This window comes from Gossypium hirsutum, chromosome D05 (assembly GCF_007990345.1).
Source record: "Gossypium hirsutum isolate 1008001.06 chromosome D05, Gossypium_hirsutum_v2.1, whole genome shotgun sequence".
Classification (NCBI taxonomy): Eukaryota; Viridiplantae; Streptophyta; class Magnoliopsida; order Malvales; family Malvaceae; genus Gossypium; species Gossypium hirsutum.
Genome location: NC_053441.1, coordinates 63,533,138 through 63,554,375, shown reverse-complemented (window position 1 = coordinate 63,554,375; position 21,238 = coordinate 63,533,138). Strand labels below are relative to the sequence as shown.

The window sequence follows — 21,238 nt, the reverse complement described above, 5'->3', positions numbered from 1 at the left end:
GGAATATGTCACTTTTTTTTTTAATAATTAGGGGAATAGATTTCTTTTTAATTTAGGGAAATAGGTTGATTTTGAAATAAGGAAGTGACACGTGGTGAAAGTAATGAAAACGCGCCTTATTACACACGATTTCCCCACGTGTCATATTCATCTTTCAAAATTAATTTATTTTAAAAAATAAAAATTATATTAACCGTTAGCGAACTGTAACGATCCGATCTTACATAATTTCCAACCCATGCAAATGCAGATTATAGATATCAACAACATGTGTTCAATCATTTCGATCCAATTCATAAATAGGTAATACAGATCAGTATCATTAATAGTCATCACAGTATATATACATTTATATAATTCATATCTCGGTCTCAGAGTATCAGATAGTACTCATACAATCTAATTCAGATCGTAAATACATTATGGAGGCCTATGTTCGCGTTAGACGATACTCCCGACCTCAAAGTCAAGGCTCAGATTCTATTTGCACGTCACATGGCCGGGTACACGCCCGTGTCTTCTACCTGTATGGTTCTAAATTGTAAACAGTGAGTCACATAGCCTGGACACACACCCGTGTCCCTGGCCCATGTGGTCCCTATATGATGAATAATAGGTTACATAGCCTAGACACATACCCGTGTCCTTGGCCCGTGTGAACTCTGCACTAACATGGCCACACACGGCTTGGACACACGCCCATGTCTCTTGCCCGTGTGGCTCGTATTTAATGAACAGTGAGTTACATGGCCAACCACACGGCCTATCACACAGTCGTGTGGCTCACAAGCCTAGCACATGGCCATGTGGCATCGACATCTACATTTTTCGAAGTCTAAAATTCACAAAAATAGGGGTTTTCGGTGTGCACTTGAAGAGATTCTAAAGCAATAACAACGTAGAGAATCTCTAAAGCCTAAAACAACCATTCAGATACACAATTAAGCCTTTTAATCAACAACAATTCCCAATTACGCGCATAATACCTATGTCGAAAGTTTCGACACGAAAACTTTAACGGAACCAATACTTACCGAAAATTCCATGACAATAACCGAAATTGTCATGTTGTTGTTCACTACTTCCGATATTCTAGCCTAATAGGGAAACAAACGATCGTCTATTAGAGATTCTCACAGCACACTAAATTACCCAATTCAAAGCAAGTTATGAAAAACAAAGGAAAATCGTGGAAAAACACGAATTGACAGTGACTTACTCGATAGCCTTCTGACTGATGACTAATAGAAAAAATTTCAACTAACCTCGTATTCCTTACGACCACGATCATCAAAAATAAAAATAAAAAGAACAAATAAGAAGAAGGCAACGAAGGAGAAGAGAAGAAAACTAAAAAAAAAATCAAAATAAGAACTAAAGTTATTTATGAATTAACTTCCAGGCATATTTCCAACGTTTAACAAAAATATTCCTTATCGCCCTCTCCAAAGCTCAAACACAGGACCTAACAGAATTCAAAAACTTAACCAATGAACCAACAAGCTCATTCTTGACACAAGTTTACACTGAATTGAACTTAACTATGTAATTCATGAATAGGGTTGTTTTTAAAATAATAAAACTTCTAAGGATGCGGCTTAAGCTCCCAACTTTAAACACAATAGTAGAACACAGAACCACAGATACAAAAATTTAATGACTGCAAAATCCTGCAATTAAATACTCAAAATTTTGGGGCATTATAAATATATTCTCAAATTCAATCTCAATAACATACAAAGAACCTAATATTTTCAACCCAAAATCATTTCAATTAGAAAAAAAATTTAAAAACCTAATATGATAACAAGAACCCAAAATAAGAGCAAGAACCTAAAAAATTACAAGAATTTAAATTTATTTGAAAACAAGAAATTTACAACCTAGAAAGAAAGCAAAAACTCAAAAAAATAAATAAAATACCAAAATTTAGAAAACCCTAAAAATCCTATAGACCCAATTAACAATAGGGGCAATTCTTCCCTTGAATTTGTTGACCCTTAACTCCATAACCTAAAGAACTTCTACTAGGCTCCAAGAAAACCGATTCTCTATTGTTGCCTTGGAAATGGCGCTGCTATTCCCTCCGTTGGCTCCTCAACTCACTTTCAACCTCACCAGAAGCCTCCTTAGCCTTTCATCAGCAAGTGGAGAGTATAATTTCAAAAGCTCAAGGATCAAGCTTTGATTTTTTTTGGCTTTAAAGAGATTTTCTTAGAAATACAAGGCAAGATTTGAGAAGACGAGGAAGAGAGAAGTGTTTTGATGGTTGAATCGATCGGAGAAGGCCATGGATGATGGCGACTCATGGTGGCAGCGACTAAGGTTAGAAGAAGAGGAATAGGGAGAAGAAGAAGAAGAAGAAGAAGAAGAAGAGGAAGAAGAAGAAAATAATATAGAAAGGAGAAGAAACGAAATAGAGAAGATAGAAATGAGAAGAAACGAAATAAAAAAATGAAAAGAGAATGGAATTGTGATGAAGAAAAGAGGAATGGGAGATAAAGAAGACAGTGTGACGGCTAGGGTAGGGGAAAAAAGAAAAAGAAGAAAAAATGGAAGAAAATGAGGGAAATGAAAAAGAAAAGAAAAAGAAAATGAGGTACAAAGAGGATGACACATGGCACCATATGAGTGGTTAATGCTGCCACATCAACAAAAAAAGTAACGACATTAGGCTCGAGTATCAATATAGTTGACAAAAAAGGTTTGGGTACCAATCTGAGACAAAAGAACCATAAGTATCAATCTGGAAAAAGTGGACAAGCTTGGGTATCAATTTTATATTTAACCTTTTTTTTACAAAAAGTGTCAGGTGACTTGGCAATGAGAGAGGGTGAAAATGCGCCACATAAGACACTCTCACAGGAAATGTTTTTGCCACTTGTCCCAAAATCAACCTATTTCCTTAAATTTCAAAGAAAATGATATAAAGCTCTAAATGTTTTTTTAAATGGAATATATGCCTAATTTTGCCGATGGAATCAGTCAGATCATTAGTTTATTGGTTAGACTGGTTTGTACGATTTGATTAAATAAGTTATTAAAAAATCAATTCAATCAACTTTTTTTAGTTTGATTCACTCAATGTGTACTCATTCACATGACAACTGATTTGGTGCTTTTTTTTTGGACCGGTACATCGGCCTTTCTAATCCAATTTAAACAACCATGGTGATTTTATGAAGAGGCTTTATACAAATAATTAAAGTGTATTTGGATGAGATATTGGAGAAACAAATTCACTTTTTGTTTATATTATAAAAATTAAAATTAATTATATATTAAATAAAAAATTTGGTTCGTTTTGAGTAATCATGATTTTTGAATTTATATTCCATAATCGTCTAAATATCTCGATTCGAGTTAGTTTTTAGTAAAAAAAATCAAGAAACTAAAAAAATAAACTCAAACTCTCTATTCAAATTCCACTTTGGTTTCAAAATTACTAATAAGGCCAAGCAAGAAAAATCGAAAACCAACCCGAATAGAGATATTTGAATGGCTTATGAAATTCAAGTTAAAAAACTCACAGTTACTTGAAACTAAACCAAGTTTTTATTTTGTATGTAATTTATAATTAATTTTAATTTTTATGATATAAAAATAAATAATTTATACTTAAAATAGTGAAAATAAATTAAAGGTTTTATATGAATATATATTTTAAAAAATGCCAAATTCATTGATTATTTTTTATTTACTTCTTTTTTGAAATATTTATGGAATTTTTTTTGATATTTTGCTAAATAAAAATTTAAAAAATCATAAAATAAAACTTATTTCATCAAAATTAGTTTAAAAATTTAAAGCGAAAAAATTGAGAATCAAACCGAATCGAATTATAATAAACAATATGAAAAATCCAAAAAACTTGTATCGGACCAATATCATCCGTCATTGCTAAAACTTTTATTTCGACTCAAGAGTTCAATATATATATATATTTGATTTGATTTGATATTATTAAAAAACATATATTTTTGTCAATGAGATCTTGGATCTTGAGTATCTAAGTTTAAAACCTATCATGCACAATTATTTGCGTAAGTACACGAGTCCCATTATGCATGAGAATTTTAGTCCCAGTTTATTGATTTTAATATGGACTATATCAGTTCTTAGTCCGTTTCTGTTGTAATAATTTGATTCTACTTAATAATTACTCGAACTTATATTTATAATAATATGTTACTCTTAAGAAAAATATCAAATTTAATACTTCTAATTTCGCATTTATTAATTTGGGTTGACTTATACAAACAATAAGAAAATTTAATTAATAAAACATCCAAAACAAAAGGATAATAACAGAGAATGTGGTTAAAAAAATCTAAAGGATAATATTGAAAAAAAAAAGGTGCAATTTTATTTTTAATATTATTTTCTAAAATCGAGATACTTTATTAGGTAAACTTTTTCATTTTTGTCTACACTTTGCAATCATTTACAATTTCACCCCTACCCTACCAATTGAACAGCTTTCGTATAGTCACTTTTTAGCATAATCTTTTTTGAAAACCTTTGTCTCGAGTCATTTCTAACCTATCTCGAATGGCAATAATAATTAGATTTTATTAAACCACAATGTACGTTAAGTTTAGAGGACAAAATATAGAATCAAAACTGCAAACAAATAATATCATTATAATATTACATTTATATGTATCATAATCAAATTTAGAATAAAGTTGAAAAATATAACATATAATATATATATTTCTTGGTTTAATGATATTATAAGCTCTCGAACTTTTTTAAAAAAAATTCCTTTAAACTTTTTATACCTAATTGAGCTCCTAAATTAATAAAACTGACCAAATAGACCATTTGACTGATGTTGACTATTAGCATTTAATGAGATCGTTAACAAATGCTATGTTAACAAAAACTTTAAAATAAAAATTTATTTTTAAAATAAGTACTGAATGAATCTGGTCACATGGTTTTCCCTATTCATTTGATTCTGTAGACTAATTTTGTCCAGATACATTATGAAATTATTAAAAACATAAAAATATTATTAAAAAATTAAAACTGTATTTTTTTAATTTATAAAAATTATTAAAAATGAATTAAAAACATAAAATTTATTAAAGATAATTTATTATTTTTATATTTTAAATTAGAAAACAAACAGGAACAACTTATCATAAAATCAAGATTAACAATTTTTATTGTTATAATCTTACCTTAATTATATTAGTCAAATAATTTAATCAAAATTGGAACAAATATTTTTATAAAATTTATAGAAAACAATTTATAATAAAATTTTATGGTTTTTAATTAATTTCTAATAATTTTTATAAATTATTTTTTCTAAATTTTTTTATGATTTTTAATTGTTTTCTATTAATTTTTATAAATTTTAATACATTTTGATAATTTTTATGTTTTCCAAATTTTGTATTTATTTTAAAAATTATTTGAAAATATTTTTTTTATTTTTATTGATGTAACACTACCACATTAACAATCGATGCTCGTGCGGTATCAATCAAAGAACCTATTTAATCGATTTTATTAGTTTAAGATTTAATTGATATAAAAAATTCTGATGGGCTTAATTAAATTTTTTTTTAAAAAAAAAGTCAGAGAATTAATTTTACCAATAAGCCATATTCTTTGTTTAGCACATGAAAAACATGCCATGAACACAAATCAATGGGGTGAGATCCAAGAGCATCAAAGATTTTTGTTGATTCTTGTGCCTCATGATCATGGTTGGAGCTTTCATCAAGTGGGTCCCAAAATGAAGAAAATCATGACATAAATGGACAGGCATCCAAATTAGTGCTCAATTTTATTTTATTTTTTAAATGGGAATTTGTTCAATAAAGTGATTATGAATAACCTTGATTGTTTGTGATAAATCTGTTAACATTAAAAATTGCATTTGGTCTCATTGGCAAGAGAAAATGAAGTTGATGGGCTAAGCCCAAGTAATTCATGTCAAGTAGGGTTTTTGTTTCTGTATGGTATAAGGCCCATATATATGGGATAGTATCTATCATAAATCTCATATTTTTTGTAAATTTAAATTTTGGTTTATATATATTTTTTTAGAAATTTAGTCTCTATTTTTTTATTTTAAAATTTAGGTCAAACTGGTAACACTGTTAAAATTGTTTTCGTTAAATTCAGGTTTATTGCAATATCATTTTTTTAATTACATTGCTATCAAGTGTATTTTTTTTAAATTTCAAAATATCACACTAAGCAATTTAACCAAAAAGAAAAAATAAGAGTGCTAACAATTGAATTTTTAAAAATTGAAAAAGAACTAAATTTAAAAAAATAAAAGTTCAGAGACTAAATTCCAAATTTGTCAACAGTATAGAGACTTATGGCACTTTTTAACTATATGTATATATTCAAATAGATTCTTTTTTATAGAATATTCAAATAAGATCTAATCAATTAAGGATGAGTTTGGATGGGCGGTGCATTTACCTGCGATTAGTATAAAAACAGCGGTGGCGGTGAGATTAGATACTGTAGCGATACTGTAGCATGAGACAAAAAGTAAGCTAAACATACCGCACCGCACCCAATCGCCCATCCAAATCCACCATAAGTATATACTATTTGATAAATTGAAAATTAAGTGCTAAAAAATTAAATATTAAATTTATGTTATAAAATTTGTATGATATATTATTTAAAATTAGGTATAGAATATAATTAAAAAATTTGATAAATATAAACTTTAAATTATAAAATTTATTATTTTATATGTTTATTTTTAATTTTTAAAAATATATTACGTTATTTTGTACAAAGCCAAAATTTACATATAAAGTTTTCAAGGATAATATAATGTTAAAAATAAAATAAAAAATATTTAAATTATAAAATAATGTTAAAATAAAATAAAAATAATTGAAAAATTATACATCAATGAAATGTAATTTTTTAACATTTAATATTTTAAATGTGTTTAATAATAATTTTAATTTTTTTACTTAAAATAAAGTGTTGAAAAAGATAAATAGTTAGGTAGTTACTTATCACTTAATGCAAAAATATTGAGTTGATCTTATTTTATTAAAAAATTGAAATAAATTATTTTTTAAAATGAAATATTTAAATTACTATATTTATTTTTCATCCAAAACTATCCAAAATAATATAAAATTTATATTAATAAGATGAAAATTATAAAAAGTCAAATTTTATATTAATAAGATTAAAATTAAAAATAAATAATATTTTAAAAATCAATATTTACTTTTATCAAACAACACAATAATATTCACTACTTATATTTATTAATTTGCCAAACAATTTTTAATATAAATTCAATACTTATAAAATTTAGTAATAAAAATTCAGTACATAATTTTTTAGCACTTAAATTTTCAGTTTACTAAACGCACCTAAGTAATAAATAATTCATTATCTACTTATCATTTTCCACACTTAAAAAAAATTATATTCTTTATTTTTTTATTATGAATTATCAAACAAATTTTTAAAAAATTTAAATTACTAAAAATATTAATTTTCAGTTGATTTATTTTTTTTCAAACAAAGCTTAAGCTATCTAAAGGTGGGTTTGAATAGACGATGCATTTACCTGCGATTAGTGTAAAAATAGCAGTGACGGTGAGACTAGATACTGTAGCGATACTGTAGCGTGAGACAAAAGAATAAATATTTTTTATAAAATATATAAAAAAAAAAGTAAGGTTTAGGGGTTGACAAGTATGTCATAAGGGTATAGTAAAATATAAAAAGAATAAATATTTAAAAAAAAAGTTATACATGTCAATTTTGTAAGGCTACTTATGGAATAAAAAAAGTTTACTGCCAGTGTATCAAATACTAATCATTACTCTATAAACTTCAAATAACCTGATTATCTTTTAATTTTTGTTGTTTATAGTTTCATCAATAGAAAAAATATTTCAGTAATCATAACCTATGAATTGATGTACGAGAAACGAATCCGAATCGAAAGAAGGTCAGAAAATATATTTTCATTTATCTGAAAAGAAGACATACAATTTTAATAGTGTGTTCTGATACAGTGAACAAACCCATAAGAAAATGATTGTAGAGAATTTCAAAAAATACAAAACAATTGGGTAAGGAAATGAGAAAAGGATCAACATTTGCCTATATTCAAATTTCATAGCAAATGAAACATTTAAAACATCACATTTCCAACATAAACTTGTACCATTAAATTAGGTAGTGAGACTCAGATATCCTATACATTCCGATTAAAGCTGAATCTTAAAAAGAGGGTTTTGTATGATAATTAATGGATGAAGAAGGGTGGGGTGCAAGCCAGCTTCTTCCACATCTACTTATCCCATTTTCATCTACCATTCTTTATATTTTAAGTTTGGTATGTCTAATTTTGGTTAAGTTTTGTATGTCTAATTTTGGTTATGTTTTGATAGGTAATTAATGAGATAATGTATGATTTAAGATTATTTGTGTTTGCCAATTGAGTGCTTCGTTGGTATGGGTATTAATGTTAATGTAGGAAGACATGAGTTTTAGTATACCGAAACGCGTTATCTTTTTATTTATGGGTTGGGAAGAGACTATAAATAATTTTAAAAATTACGTAAAATAAAACAAATATGATCGAGATTATTAAAAAACAATTATGATTTTTGCTTTAAAAAAATATATAGCTAACTTTTAAAAAGGAATCGTGTGTAATTAGCAATCAATTAAAGCAGCAATAAAATATGGGAGGATTTGATGAATGCCAAATGGTGGTAGTAGCTAAAACAATTTAATGCATTTAAATTACCACTCTAGCACGTGGTTTTTCTTTTGAGAATTTTTATAAAAATAAATTAATTTTTTAAGAAAAAATATTTAAATAAAAAGGAATTTTATTTATAAAAAAAAATCAGTGATGAAAATTTTTAAAAAAATGAAAACCCCAATTTATTTTGGTTTAGAAAAGTCCAAATATCAGCTTGATTTTATTTAAATATTCAAACTGATATAAATTCTAACAGTTGAACCATTTAATTCAATTTAATGTAGTGGCAAATTGGAATATTACAAAAAAAATTACTTCAGATAAATACTCGAGCTTTCATGGAGGTGTTTCAAAAAATTGAAAGTCGCCATTATAATTGACCATCATTTTTGCTTGTCTATCAGTCTTTTTGTTGAGTTCTCTGGATCGACCAAAGCACCATCTTAACCAATAACAAATGAATTCTTCAAACTGTTATAGACTTGCTTTGTAAAGCTTATATCGCTTCTTGACTATTTGAAAAAATTATCAACCTATCGAATGATTTGTCCATTGCAATTAACAGACCTTCTAAATATACCGTAATTCCAATAAACCAATTATAGTCAAGTGTCTAATTCCTGTACCGATCTCGTAGAACCCCTTTAATTGCACCATCGGTGTTGAATTGAAAATTGGGTTTTATTACTAATTTTAGGGTAAAACAACAAGCGTAAGCAACCCTTTTATAGAAAATTTGGCAATGGATTTGCAGGTGTGTTCCAACAATAGGCAATTAAATTCAACCCAAATTTATCATCAGCTTTTGATTGGGTTGAGTTTCCTTTGTTTTGGTTGGTTGAACATCTCACACTGGCCACAAAGGACCCACTCATCCAACTGATGGCAACATTTCTTTGTACCATAAAAGTACTGTGTCTTAAATGCAATTAAAATTAGCTTCACTTAGTGGGGTTTGTGTCTCTAATATGATATATGGAAGGTTACATTTTAAAAGGAATGCTTACATGGAGATAACTAAAGGTCAAATTAAAGGGAATGGTTACACATAATTTTCTTAATTTAGCTTTTGAATTTTTGTTTCCACGTTAATTAGGAAACTTACCCCTTTTTTTCCTGGTTTTGATCTATGTGATAACGTGACATTTTGATATTATGCAATATAATCATTTTACAAATTATAAAGTTTTTTTTGGCTAAAGCAACATTTAGACATTGAATTTGACAATTTTGATGATGTTAGTCTGGAACTTGACAACTTTACCTAATTTTGATCCATGTGATGATGTGATCATCACCTAAAAGTTATATATATTTATAAAAAAAAAATTTAGGTGATGACTTACACAATCCCAGAGTGTTATATCATCACAAAGACCGGAATTGGAGAAGTTGACAAGTTCCAAGACTAATGTAGACTAAAAAAAAGATTCAAGGATCAAGTTGAGAAAGTTGCCAAATTTAGGGACTAAATGTTGACTTATCCCTAATTTTGTATAAAAAATTAGGTGATGACATGTCATAATCTCATAGTGTCATGCCATCATAGGACCAAGTTGGGAAAAGTTTTCAAGTTTAGGAACTAAATGTTGACTTATTCTTAACTTGTATAAAAAATTAGTTGATGATGAGTCACAATCTCAGAATGTCATGTCATCATCGGAATTAAGATTGAAAAAACTTGCCAAGTTTAGAGATTAAATGTTGAATTATCCCTAATTTTGTATAAAAAGAATTAGGTAATGAAGTTAACGAACCAAGTTGGAAAAAGCTGCCAAGTTCAAAGACCAAATGTTTCCTTTTATCTCTTGATAAAAATATAAAAAATTAATTGAGGCTCTTTATGAAAAATTTACACTTAATTGAGCCTTCAATGATTAAAAAGAAAAATCAATTGGCTCCTTCCATTAGAGTAAACTATTTTTGACCGATTTAACCATTAACGATTGTTGATGTGATTTTTTTTACCCTTTGTAAAAACTTATGTTAAAAATTGTGTGACCTGAATTCCGTCACTTATTAAAAAATAAATATAATAACTTTTTTATTTTTTTACGATTATTCTACTATTTTTATCGACATTTATTATAACAATATACTATCCTCACGCTAATGCAAGCAAGCCATTGTTTAGCTGTTATGCCTTAGCTCTTATAAATGCAGCCTAATCCTAACGCTTTAAATGCTTTATATTTTACATCACAAGCTTCCTCACTCCTTAAAAGCACCATATGTTTTCATTTTCCAAGAAATCAAATTTCAAAGCCAAAGGGTTTCAAATAATTTTCTTCCAATGTTAAAGGAGTTGTTTATAGGCATAACTGAGGTTCCATTTAGATGTGCAGAAGAAGTCTCTTTGTGGGTTTTGGCTGCAATGAAAGATGTTGGAATTGGGTTCTTAATTGAAGTCGGCTTTGCTGCTTTCAGCTTCGTTTTTGCCTTGGGTAATTTCTTCCATTACCAAAACTTTTAGCCTTCTCATCTGTTTGGGGTTTCACTTTCATGAATACAGACACCAGCAGCTCCAGTTTCATATATTTTTTCTCTCAGAAATCAGCCGAGACCAATTTTTAAGTAAAAATACCGCTCTTGTATTAAAAGTTTGATTGCATTTCGTCATTTTTACTCAAAAAATAGTCAGATTAATCCTTATATGTCGGCATAAAGTATAGGTGGCATCCCATATAACTATTTGATTATTTCATTAACTATGCAAATTTTTAACAATAGAAATGAATGGAATTTTTAACGGATAAAGAAACAAAATACAATCTGTACTAGGACTTCCATTTTTTATAGCATTGATAGTATTTTTACTATTGTAGAAACTATAGTAGGAGCAATGAAAGGCCAAACGACTGAAACTGGATTGTTCAATGGGGCTGGACTTGGTGCTGTTGCAGGTGCAATCACAGCCGTTCAATTGCTTGAATCATTGGCTGATGGGGAGTTATTATCACAGGTATAGTATCATCATATTATATAGGTAGCTTTAGTTTCATCTTTCACCAGTGACATCCAATTAGAAAATTTCATTAACTGCAGTGCTCATTCCTTCTTTAATTGGTTCTTTTTATAGGTAGCTTTATTAGTTAGGTTAGTGAGTCAGAAGGTCTTCATTGCACGGGTGAATTCAGCAATGCTAAAAGCTTTTCAATGGGAAGTAAGTCATTTATTTTCACAGTATCCAAACAAAATTTAGTTCTGGTTTTGGTTCTCTTTCATCTAATGTTTTAAACCTGATGAAATTTTCAGATGAACATATTTGAATCAACATATACAGAGATCTCAAACATTTGTGATGTAGATGGAGCAAAGGGTTTGTCAAGAAGTTGGATTCAAAAGCTTCCAATGCATGAAATTCAATCTAGTCCCATGTTTCAGTCTTCTTGTTCAATTTGCTTACAGGTGAGAACTAATAACAAACACGAAGCAAAAATAAAAAGGGTTAATTTCACCCTACGTCCCTATTAAATCCATCCCAAACATCAAAATCTTTTAATTGAATATCGAAGCTTCAATAATGTGAATGCCTATTACATGAACAATTTAGATTTCACGTATCAAAGGAAAAAAAGATATAGGCATTCTAAATCATGCAATAGGTATATATGTTTAAAATATAATCCGTATGATTTATATGTATTTCACATCAGATCTGAACTAACATTTAACACAGACCGATAATGATATTAAAAATCCGTAGTTTAAATCTTAAGACCAATTTAGTTTAAATCATAGTTCGAGTTAGTATGATGCAATTAATAAAATGCATAATATCAAATTTAGTCATTCATATTTACATCTTTTGTCAAATTTGACTCTTATTCTTCTTTTTTTTTCTAGTTAAATTTGATGATTAACCTTTCAAAAAAATTCAAATCTTCTTTTTAACTAAAATGCTAACTAAAACAGTATTTGTTTTATACGTCACGTCAATAAATAATTTAAAATTTATAAAAATATTAAAAAATAAAAATAAAAATTAGCATGAAGTGCATGTGGATTGCCATGCAGTCTGACATGTTTGAAAATATAATGTCTTAGCCTGTCTTTTTGTTAAAAAATAACAATTCAACTCTTTTTGAAAGCTTGATGGTCAAATTTAATTGAAGAAAAGAGTCAAATTAACAAAAAAATTATAAATATTGAGGACTGAATTATAAATAAGAAAACATATATTTTAGCAGAAAGGATGAAATATGTATTGATATTGTTGTAGGGTCTAAAAGATGGTGAAATGGCAAGAAATCTTCCGAGATGTGAGCATATGTTTCACTTAAATTGCATAGATGAATGGCTGAGCAGGGTAGGCACTTGTCCAATGTGCAGAGACCATGTTTTTTAGATTTGTAAATCTTCAAACTTTGATCTATAAACAGAAACAAATATATATGTATATATATATGGTGATTGGTTTTTCAAAATTGATTTCATGTATAATTTGTGTGGTGAGTGTATTTGATGAAAAACAATTGCTGTATTGCATATCTATATATCACAAGTGTCTAGTATTTGATCAAGGGTTATTTCTCTTAAAATTCACTTGGTTCGAATATTCGGAGAGCAATGGTAGGTCTTTATTTGGGTAGCTTTTTTTGGATGTAGTGTGTGCGTGTGTGGTGTGCGTATGTCTTTACTGTGAGTCTGTACATACTAAATTGTCGAACCAATAGTTGAACCAGCCAGATTATCGGTTCCTACCTTAATCTATAATCTATAATCTGTAATCTGATGATCGAGTCGATTCCATGATTATAAGTTCATTCCATACCGGACCAGACCGGAATAGGGCTATATACATTCTCATTATGAGAAGGGGTCATTTGAGCGTATCTAAATAGATACTATGTTTACATATGGATCCCTACGTCGTTACATTCCATTTAGGATTAGGAATGGGCGTAATCGCCTTTCTTTTTACATATCTCTAGTTATTTGGGACCCTATTCATCTATTTTTTTTTTCTTCTATTGAATCGAGAAATAAATAGGTTTGATTATCCATCTTTTTAATATAAGCTATATATATTTAATATAATCTTAATATAGACATTCTCCAGATACTTCAAATCGAAGCAATTGGATGTCCGACTTGGGCCTATATGACATGACCGATCAATAGAAATACTCCAACACTCCACCTTTTATCATATATTCCATACATCACACTAGATAGATACAATCCAACCAGTTGATCCATTTTGATTAAATAAATTAATTAAATTTCATTGAATTTTTTTTTAAAAAAATTAGTTTAACCTGTAAATATCAATTCACGGGTCAACTAATTTAGCCTCTTTGAATTAGTGTGCCGATCGATTCTCAATTTAAGCCACCAATCCGATTGGACTAAACTCTATTTTTGCCTCCTACTGGAAACCAGCTGGTTAGAGAATATATCGTACAACCAAAAATAAAGTAAACAAATTACAGTGGAAATGGTTATTATTTCACTCTTCCGTGATTTTGTTTTCCTTGATATCCTTGAATGCTAAGGGGTACACAGTATAAATGACAATACATGGTTTCTCGATTACTAAGAGAACAGCTAAAGCCTCCCGGTAGAATTACAACAAGAGCCGAAATCTGATCCGGATCCAACGGTTTCATCAAGTGCATTGTCCGAAGATAACAGCAGGAGGGATAAAATCGAACTCTCGGCTTTGCATGAATGTGATTGAACAAGAACTGGATAATTGCAGAATCAGAAAATCCACGAGACCGATCACGTGAGTCGGTATTCACATACTACTTCAACTTCTTCGAGCTAGCAGCAGAAGTCGAGCACATTCAGATGCAGTAACGATGGTTTGCTTCTACGTCTTCTGTTTAAGGATGTGCCGTAATTGGAGCTTCTGAGTTTCCATTCTTGCCTCCAAAAGTTTTGCCTTCAAACTACTTTTTGGTGGACCACGAGGCCATTCAATGCACCCTTTCTTCCCTCTCGTTATGTGTTGATGACCAGTGTCGGGCGAACTCCAATGTCCTACCAGGTTTCGGGGGCTAACACAACCTTTACCTGAACCTCGATCTGGGGACATGATACCACTGTTAGATTTTCTTCCGTTTGAAAGCCTACCATTTGTTCCTTCTACTGAGATTATTTTGTAATTTTCTCCGTTGTTCGGGAATGATCTCCAAAGCTTGGCTACTGATGAAACCTTCTTGAACTGTCTAGCCGGTAACGAACAAACTTCACTAATTTCCGTGTCTGGTGTATCTGTATCTCTGCATGAATTTTCTTCCCATTCGATTCCACTACCCGAGAAATTACTGCCCCGGCAATTCTTGTTTACAGACGCATCACTCCCTTCAGGTGAATAACTCGAGCCCTGATCTTCAAGATGGCTAACAGTTTCCCACCCACTCTCATCTTCTTCTATCTCATCACTCTGATCAACATATGCATTTGGATGTCTCGGAATGATGTCTTTTCTCATCATGTTAATTTCAGGACTCACCATATGAACTTTCGAGGAATAGCTGGCAGGACTATGTGCAACACATGGTTCGATTTCCCTTTCATTGGCTTCAGCTAAAGCTACATCTTCAAAAACAGCAAAAATGTCATCCGGTTTTGGGGGCTCATATGTAAATTCCTTGATTTCTTCAACATTAACTGACGCAGCAACCTGTCTAAGGGATTCTGCTTCTTTCATGTCTTTTGCTTCCAGAGTTCCGGTTCTTGACCTTAGAAAAGTCTCCAAATCCGCAACAAGTTTGTTCATCTGCGAATACCTATCTTCGAGTGCTACCTTTGCGTCAATGAGCTTCATTTGAACACGTTCCTCACGCCAGACCTCAGCCATCTGCAACATCTTTCTTTCTTCATCAACTTCCTCTCGAAGCTTCATCGAATCTCGCCTTAATTCTTCTACTTCAGCCTTGTCTTCTCCAATTCCCTTAGCAAGTTCATCACATACTTCTTCGATCAGTTCTCGAGCCTTTCTTTCCTTTTCATAATCCTGAATATATTGCTTTGCTGATAACTTGGTCGCAGCCAGCTCATTCACCAATTTCGAATTAACTATTTCAAGCCTCTGTCGGTTTTTCTTTTCCCGGTTCAATTCAGCTTTAACATCATCAACAACTGCGCGTATTTTCTCATGCTCCCTGCTCCGCCATGCAGCCCTTTCCTCACTAACTTTCCTTAAGAACTGCTCGAGTTTCTTCTTTGAGGACCTGCGCTCAGTCTCAAGCTCCTCAATCCGAGCTCGAGACTGCTCTAGCTCAGCTTCAAGGGCAGAAACAATTGATACTGCACTTACTTGTTGTTCAATACGCTTCACATGTCCGAAAAATTTCCGTGCATCATCTGTTGCTTTTAACCCAACAGGATCCCACTTTGTAGCTCCCTCCATCGCCGAGTTCGAAAATGGAACCGAAGGCTCAATCTTAGAAAGGAAAAAAGCAGCTTAAGATCAGAAAGAGTAAAAAGGAAAAACCGATACCCCTCCCCAGTTTTCTTACAAATGTCCCCTTTTTAAGAGATTTCACTAGTTCACTAACAGATAGAACTGAAATATCGTGACTCTTATAGTAATAAATGCAAGTAATCAGCATTTCCGTTCTTTCCCCTCGTCATTTGTCCGGAATTGTCAACAATCCCTAATAGGTCATGAGAATGTTTAAGGTTTTAACATATTAATACTATATCTGTTTCGATTAAATTTTCATACCAAGCCTTCAGCTTTCGTAACATTTGAAATCCCGAAATGAGCACAACCAATTTTCTTGTTTCTATTACAACATCACATGCAGCACGATACCTTAGGCAACGGATATTGATATTTTGATAATACCATTAAAAGTTTGTGATTCAGTTAAGGATATCGTGGAAGCAGGATACCTTATGCAAGAAGCCATTCTTCGTGCCGGAGACAGAGCTACGGCTCTGTGATGGATCCTTTGCATCTGAACCATAAACTTTACCCTCGTGATGATAAAGAAAAGGGACATCCATAAAACCATTACTAGGCTGCACAAAATCACAACGCAATGAGCTCAAAACATCCAAAAATCGCAATTTAGAACTCATAATCACTAACTTCAACCGATCAACCACATTCATCAAGAATCAAGTAAACGAATAGTATAAACCCGAATCTGGTAAAGCATGCTCATTAAAAGCTTCTCGTAATTAGAAAAAAGTAAATAAGATCATACACCATTGTATGCAATGATGGCAAAACTTCAAACATGATAAATGCATCCAAAAGTACTGTTTATGGTACAAAATCATATCAATCAATTACATTTATCAAGTTCTTAAAGATTCATTTGTTTTGAAGGCAAATTCTATAGCAAAGCAATGAACAAGCATGGCAATGTAAAGATTCGACATTGTTTTTCATTATCAATGGTTAAACCTTCAATTTTAGAACAATTAATTCCTTCCAAATCAGACTTTTGATCACAATTAAAAAAAGCATAAAAGCACAGATCTTTGAGTTACAAAAAATCTTCACCTTGAACCCCAACCGGTGCATCCTCTCTCCACCGGGAGTCACCGTCTCCGGCGAATGCAACCGCCACAAACCAGCTGCAAGCTTCCTCGCCGAAACCTTCGAAGCTCCTTTCTTGCGTCGTCCCCGAACACCACCTCTCCGACCACCGTCCTCCTCCTCTTCCTCCTCCTCGAGCTCCACCTTGACTTTCTCTCCCTCCTCCTTCTTCCATTTCAACAAAGGCGTGCCCGGCCTACTCCGCCGTCCTACCAACGGTGCACTAACCCGTTTTCGCCTCGTGTTCCGTGTCTTTCTCTTCTCCGTCAGCTTGAGATCCACGTCCGTCGGATTCCTCACCGGAAATGTCGCCGGTAAACTCGTTTTCCCCGTCACTTTCATCCCTCTCAAACTCAAACAACTCCCATCAACATCCCCCTCAAAAAAAAAAGCCAAGTTACCTCTAAAAAGGAAAAACAAAACAACCCAAAACAAGTAAACAAAAAGACAAATTTTCCTTCATTTCCTTTTTTTCTCTGTGAAGTGTGTGAAAGTGAAAAGAAAACAAAAGAAAAAACAAAAGAAAAAGGCAAAAGAGAGAAAATAAAAAAAGCTGAACTGAGAGATTGGTGAGACAGTGCGGGATTGTATTATTTCTTTCTTTGGTTTTTTCTATGGAGAAAAAGACGAAAACCCAGATGTGTATAAAAATACTTGGAATTCGGGATAAGATACGACGGCGTTTTATGTCGACAAGGACGCCGCTTTGCACGAGCGGCGTCATTACTTTGATGGGTGGTGGCCGGTGCGCTGCAGAGAGACGTTGTAGATTTATAATTTTTTAAATGGAGGCGAATCAACGGCATCGTTTCTGGTAGCTCTAGATATTTTAGAATTAGGGTAAAATATTGCAAATTATTGAAATTTAGGTTGATAAACAATATATTTATAAATAAGGATTATTATTTGATAGTTATTTCCTTAAATCGTCGTGTGGAATAAAAAAAAGTACGTTACATTAAAAATTTCATCGTCAGTGTATGAAATTTTATTTTAGTTTAAATTTTATCTAGATTTATTCTGATATCGATTTGGTTATATTTTAATTTTCGATTACGATGGGCGAAGGGAGGGACACTGACTTTTGCCCCCCTCGAAAATGAAATTCTTTCTATATAAACTATTTATGTTAATATAATGATAAATTTATAACTTAAAGTTACCCAAATTTATATTTTATTAAAAAGAAGCATATATTTAAAGGTTTGGGTATGGCAGATCTCTAACACAAATGCATGATTAAGGCATGAACCCAAAAGCATCCAAGGAAAATAGCATGTGCTTTTAACATTACAAGTGGGGAAGAGTCGACCAAAATCTTGTAATCAAAACCTTTGTTTTTGTATTCTTTGCAAAGCACACCAATTTGTACCCACATGGGCTACCCTCAATGTTAGACCATAATAATAAAATTATATGCCTTTTTTACTTACATATTTAGATCTAATCTTAATTTAATTAATCCTTTCTTATATACCTAACGATATTTGGAATTCAATGTGAATATGATGCTGAGGATTTAATTATAATTAGATCAGTATAAAGTATAATAGACGAAGAATCGGTACATGTATATACACAGAGTAGGATTAAAGACCTATACATATGTTACCCATAGCTCCTCTTCAACCCATAAATAAAAAGATAATGTGCTTCAGCGCTTTCGAACCCATATCTTTTTGCATTGATAACATTACTCATGTTAATCGAGTTAAGACTCAATCGACCATAAATACATATTTTAAATTGAATAGAACATAAATATGTGAACATTGATGTAAGTGGTTGTGTAAATAAACAATTAATAAGACCCCAAAAAAGGAAGTAATCCAAAGTAAAATAAGCCTATAATTAATCAAAATTTTTGTCCCATTAACACTCTTATTTAAGCAAAATTCTTGTCTTACTTTTGTAAGGTAGAATCAAAGATTATGGACACCCAAGAGACAGACAGACATGAAGGTATGGGTGTTCAGTAAGTGGGGTTTGCATGGGATTTTGTTGAATATTTTGTAGTTAAACCCATGTGGGTCCAATGGTGTTCTAAGGTTAATCATCAAAGCCTATTCAATATCTTCTTTGGGTCAATCCACTTCATCTTTTCATAACTCTTAAAACTAAGGCTCAAATATTGTGTTAACTTATTTCCTTTTAAATTATTAGATGTTATTTACAAAAATAATGGTTTAAATTAATTGGATGAAATTGTAATTTAAAAGAATTAAATTATTGTTTGGGATTTGAATTTGGTAATTACTCTTATATTGGAGTGTAAATATTTTTCAAAGTTAGTTTCTGAATTTGTCAATTATTCCCACATTAAAATCTGAACTAGACAATCGTTTTAATATCGAGGCTTGAACTTTTTTTCTCGCCAAATTAGTCCCTATTCCCACATTGGGCTTGAATTTTAAGATTTACAGTTGGACAAAAAGTATTCAAACCCTAATACAAAAATAATTACCAAATTCATGCTCCTAAAATATATTAACCCAATTACAAAATCCCCTTTTATTTTATATCTCTTTTGGTTATGGAATTAATAGCTTGAAATTTGTACTAAAAAAGTTATATTAAGATTACAAATGTTTTCTATTCATTAATAAGAATAGTTGATTGAGTTTTAGTTCAATTGATATGGGTATTGTTGCCGATGTAGGAGGACGTAGGTTCAAGTATGTTGAAGCGCATTATCCTCCTATTTATGGGTTGGGAGGGGTTATGATAATTCTAGACATTATGTCAAAAAAAGTAAATATGGAAAAAAATTTATTCGAGTTTCAAAAGTCCATGAATTATTATTATTAAAAAAAAATCAAATAAAAGATCAAGCTTAAGGCCAAAAATTAAGGGGGTCCATGAATAGTTGCCCATTTGGTATGTATGGCTTGCATGTTTGCAAGTCACTATCCCCATGATATATGATCAGTGTGGTACTGCTCACCCATGACCAATATAAAGAAAATTTATAAGCTGTCAACCACCGTCCATAACGGATAAATATCAAAATTATACATGAATTATAGTTTAATATATAATTGTATATATGAATTTTGATTTTGTGTAATTTTATACATGAAATTTTGATTTGATCTAATTCTTGTAAATTATTAACACAATTATTGATATAGCAAAAATAACTGTATTTATCCAATATAAAAATAAATGATGTATTTATTTCTTTAAATGTATATAATTAAATCAAAATTAAAATTTCAAGTATACATTTGAACCACAATTAAAATTTCACGTGTATAATTGTACCAAATTAAAATTTATGTATACAGTAGCACATTAAATCAAAATTCATGTATAATTTTAAGATTTATCCCTAAAAATATTAATTAGGGATTGAATTATAATTTTTTTTCCTTGATAGAGTAATCTTTTGAAAAATGATAAAATTATGAGAAAAAATAAAGTAATCCTTAAAATGGGTTTTTATTATAAACAATTCTAATTAATTTTACTTTAAAAAAAATTCAACTCTAATTAAATCAAACCCTAATGGAAATGAAAATTTGTGACTATTGAAAAATAATAAAAGTTGAGAGTTCTTATCCTAAGATTAAAGCTCCCAAGGAGATCACAAAGGGGATCACTAATAAAGTTCCATGACTCCCATGATTCTTATTCTAGTATATGCCTTTTAGTGGAAACATTAAATAGGAATGCATAGCTTTTAGACTCAACTTTTTTTGGGTTGTTTTCAATAACATGGATTCACATCAATATAAATTTAGATGCTAAATCTTTTACGTAACAATAATATTATTGGTTGTCAAAAATATATTTTAATTAATTATGTTTCATATTTGCACGATGACTATACGTAAAACAATCATAAAATGTGATTGCCAAATCATTTATGTAACAATAATACTATCGATTGCCAAATAACATTTTGCAATGACATTTTAATTTATTGTGTATTACATTTCGCAACGATTATATGTCACTGCACCAAATTTATTTTAACAACTATAAAATGTGATTACCAT

At 30.5% G+C, this 21,238-nt stretch overlaps 2 protein-coding genes across 3 annotated transcripts; one reads left to right on the top strand and one right to left on the bottom strand.

Moving 5' to 3' along the window:
* The first annotated feature begins 10,847 nt into the window (after nt 1-10,847).
* LOC121216961 (NEP1-interacting protein 1) lies at nt 10,848-13,254 on the top strand. 2 transcript variants are annotated; one of them, XM_041092461.1, is made up of 5 exons: nt 10,848-11,175; nt 11,557-11,693; nt 11,811-11,894; nt 11,987-12,139; nt 12,954-13,254. In XM_041092461.1, the coding sequence occupies exons 1-5, from the start codon at nt 10,914-10,916 to the stop codon at nt 13,077-13,079; spliced, it is 762 nt and encodes a 253-aa protein (XP_040948395.1). In that variant the 5' UTR covers nt 10,848-10,913; the 3' UTR covers nt 13,080-13,254. The 2 variants fall into 2 exon arrangements, with proteins under 2 accessions (XP_040948395.1, XP_040948396.1); XM_041092462.1 differs by having other exon boundaries at nt 10,921-11,175; nt 11,566-11,693.
* Nucleotides 13,255-14,147: 893 nt separating this feature from the next.
* LOC121216960 (uncharacterized) lies at nt 14,148-18,039 on the bottom strand. The gene is made up of 3 exons (XM_041092460.1): nt 17,202-18,039; nt 16,583-16,711; nt 14,148-16,127 (listed from the first exon to the last, which is right to left on the bottom strand). Exons 1-3 carry the CDS (start codon nt 17,577-17,579, stop codon nt 14,550-14,552), a joined length of 2,085 nt encoding a protein of 694 aa, XP_040948394.1. The 5' UTR covers nt 17,580-18,039; the 3' UTR covers nt 14,148-14,549.
* Nucleotides 18,040-21,238: the final 3,199 nt, after the last annotated feature.

Excerpts from the sequence above, each read along its gene's own strand:
- LOC121216961 (XM_041092461.1), top strand. The coding sequence starts at position 10,914 with ATGCTTTATATTTTACATCACAAGCTTCCTCACTCCTTAAAAGCACCA. Across the intron at positions 11,895-11,986 it reads TAAAAGCTTTTCAATGGGAA|ATGAACATATTTGAATCAAC; the intron begins GTAAGTCATTTA and ends TGAAATTTTCAG. Across the intron at positions 12,140-12,953 it reads CTTGTTCAATTTGCTTACAG|GGTCTAAAAGATGGTGAAAT; the intron begins GTGAGAACTAAT and ends ATATTGTTGTAG.
- LOC121216960 (XM_041092460.1), bottom strand. The coding sequence starts at position 17,579 with ATGAAAGTGACGGGGAAAACGAGTTTACCGGCGACATTTCCGGTGAGG. Across the intron at positions 16,712-17,201 it reads TGCACCGGTTGGGGTTCAAG|CCTAGTAATGGTTTTATGGA; the intron begins GTGAAGATTTTT and ends GATTTTGTGCAG. Across the intron at positions 16,128-16,582 it reads AGAATGGCTTCTTGCATAAG|ATTGAGCCTTCGGTTCCATT; the intron begins GTATCCTGCTTC and ends TTCCTTTCTAAG.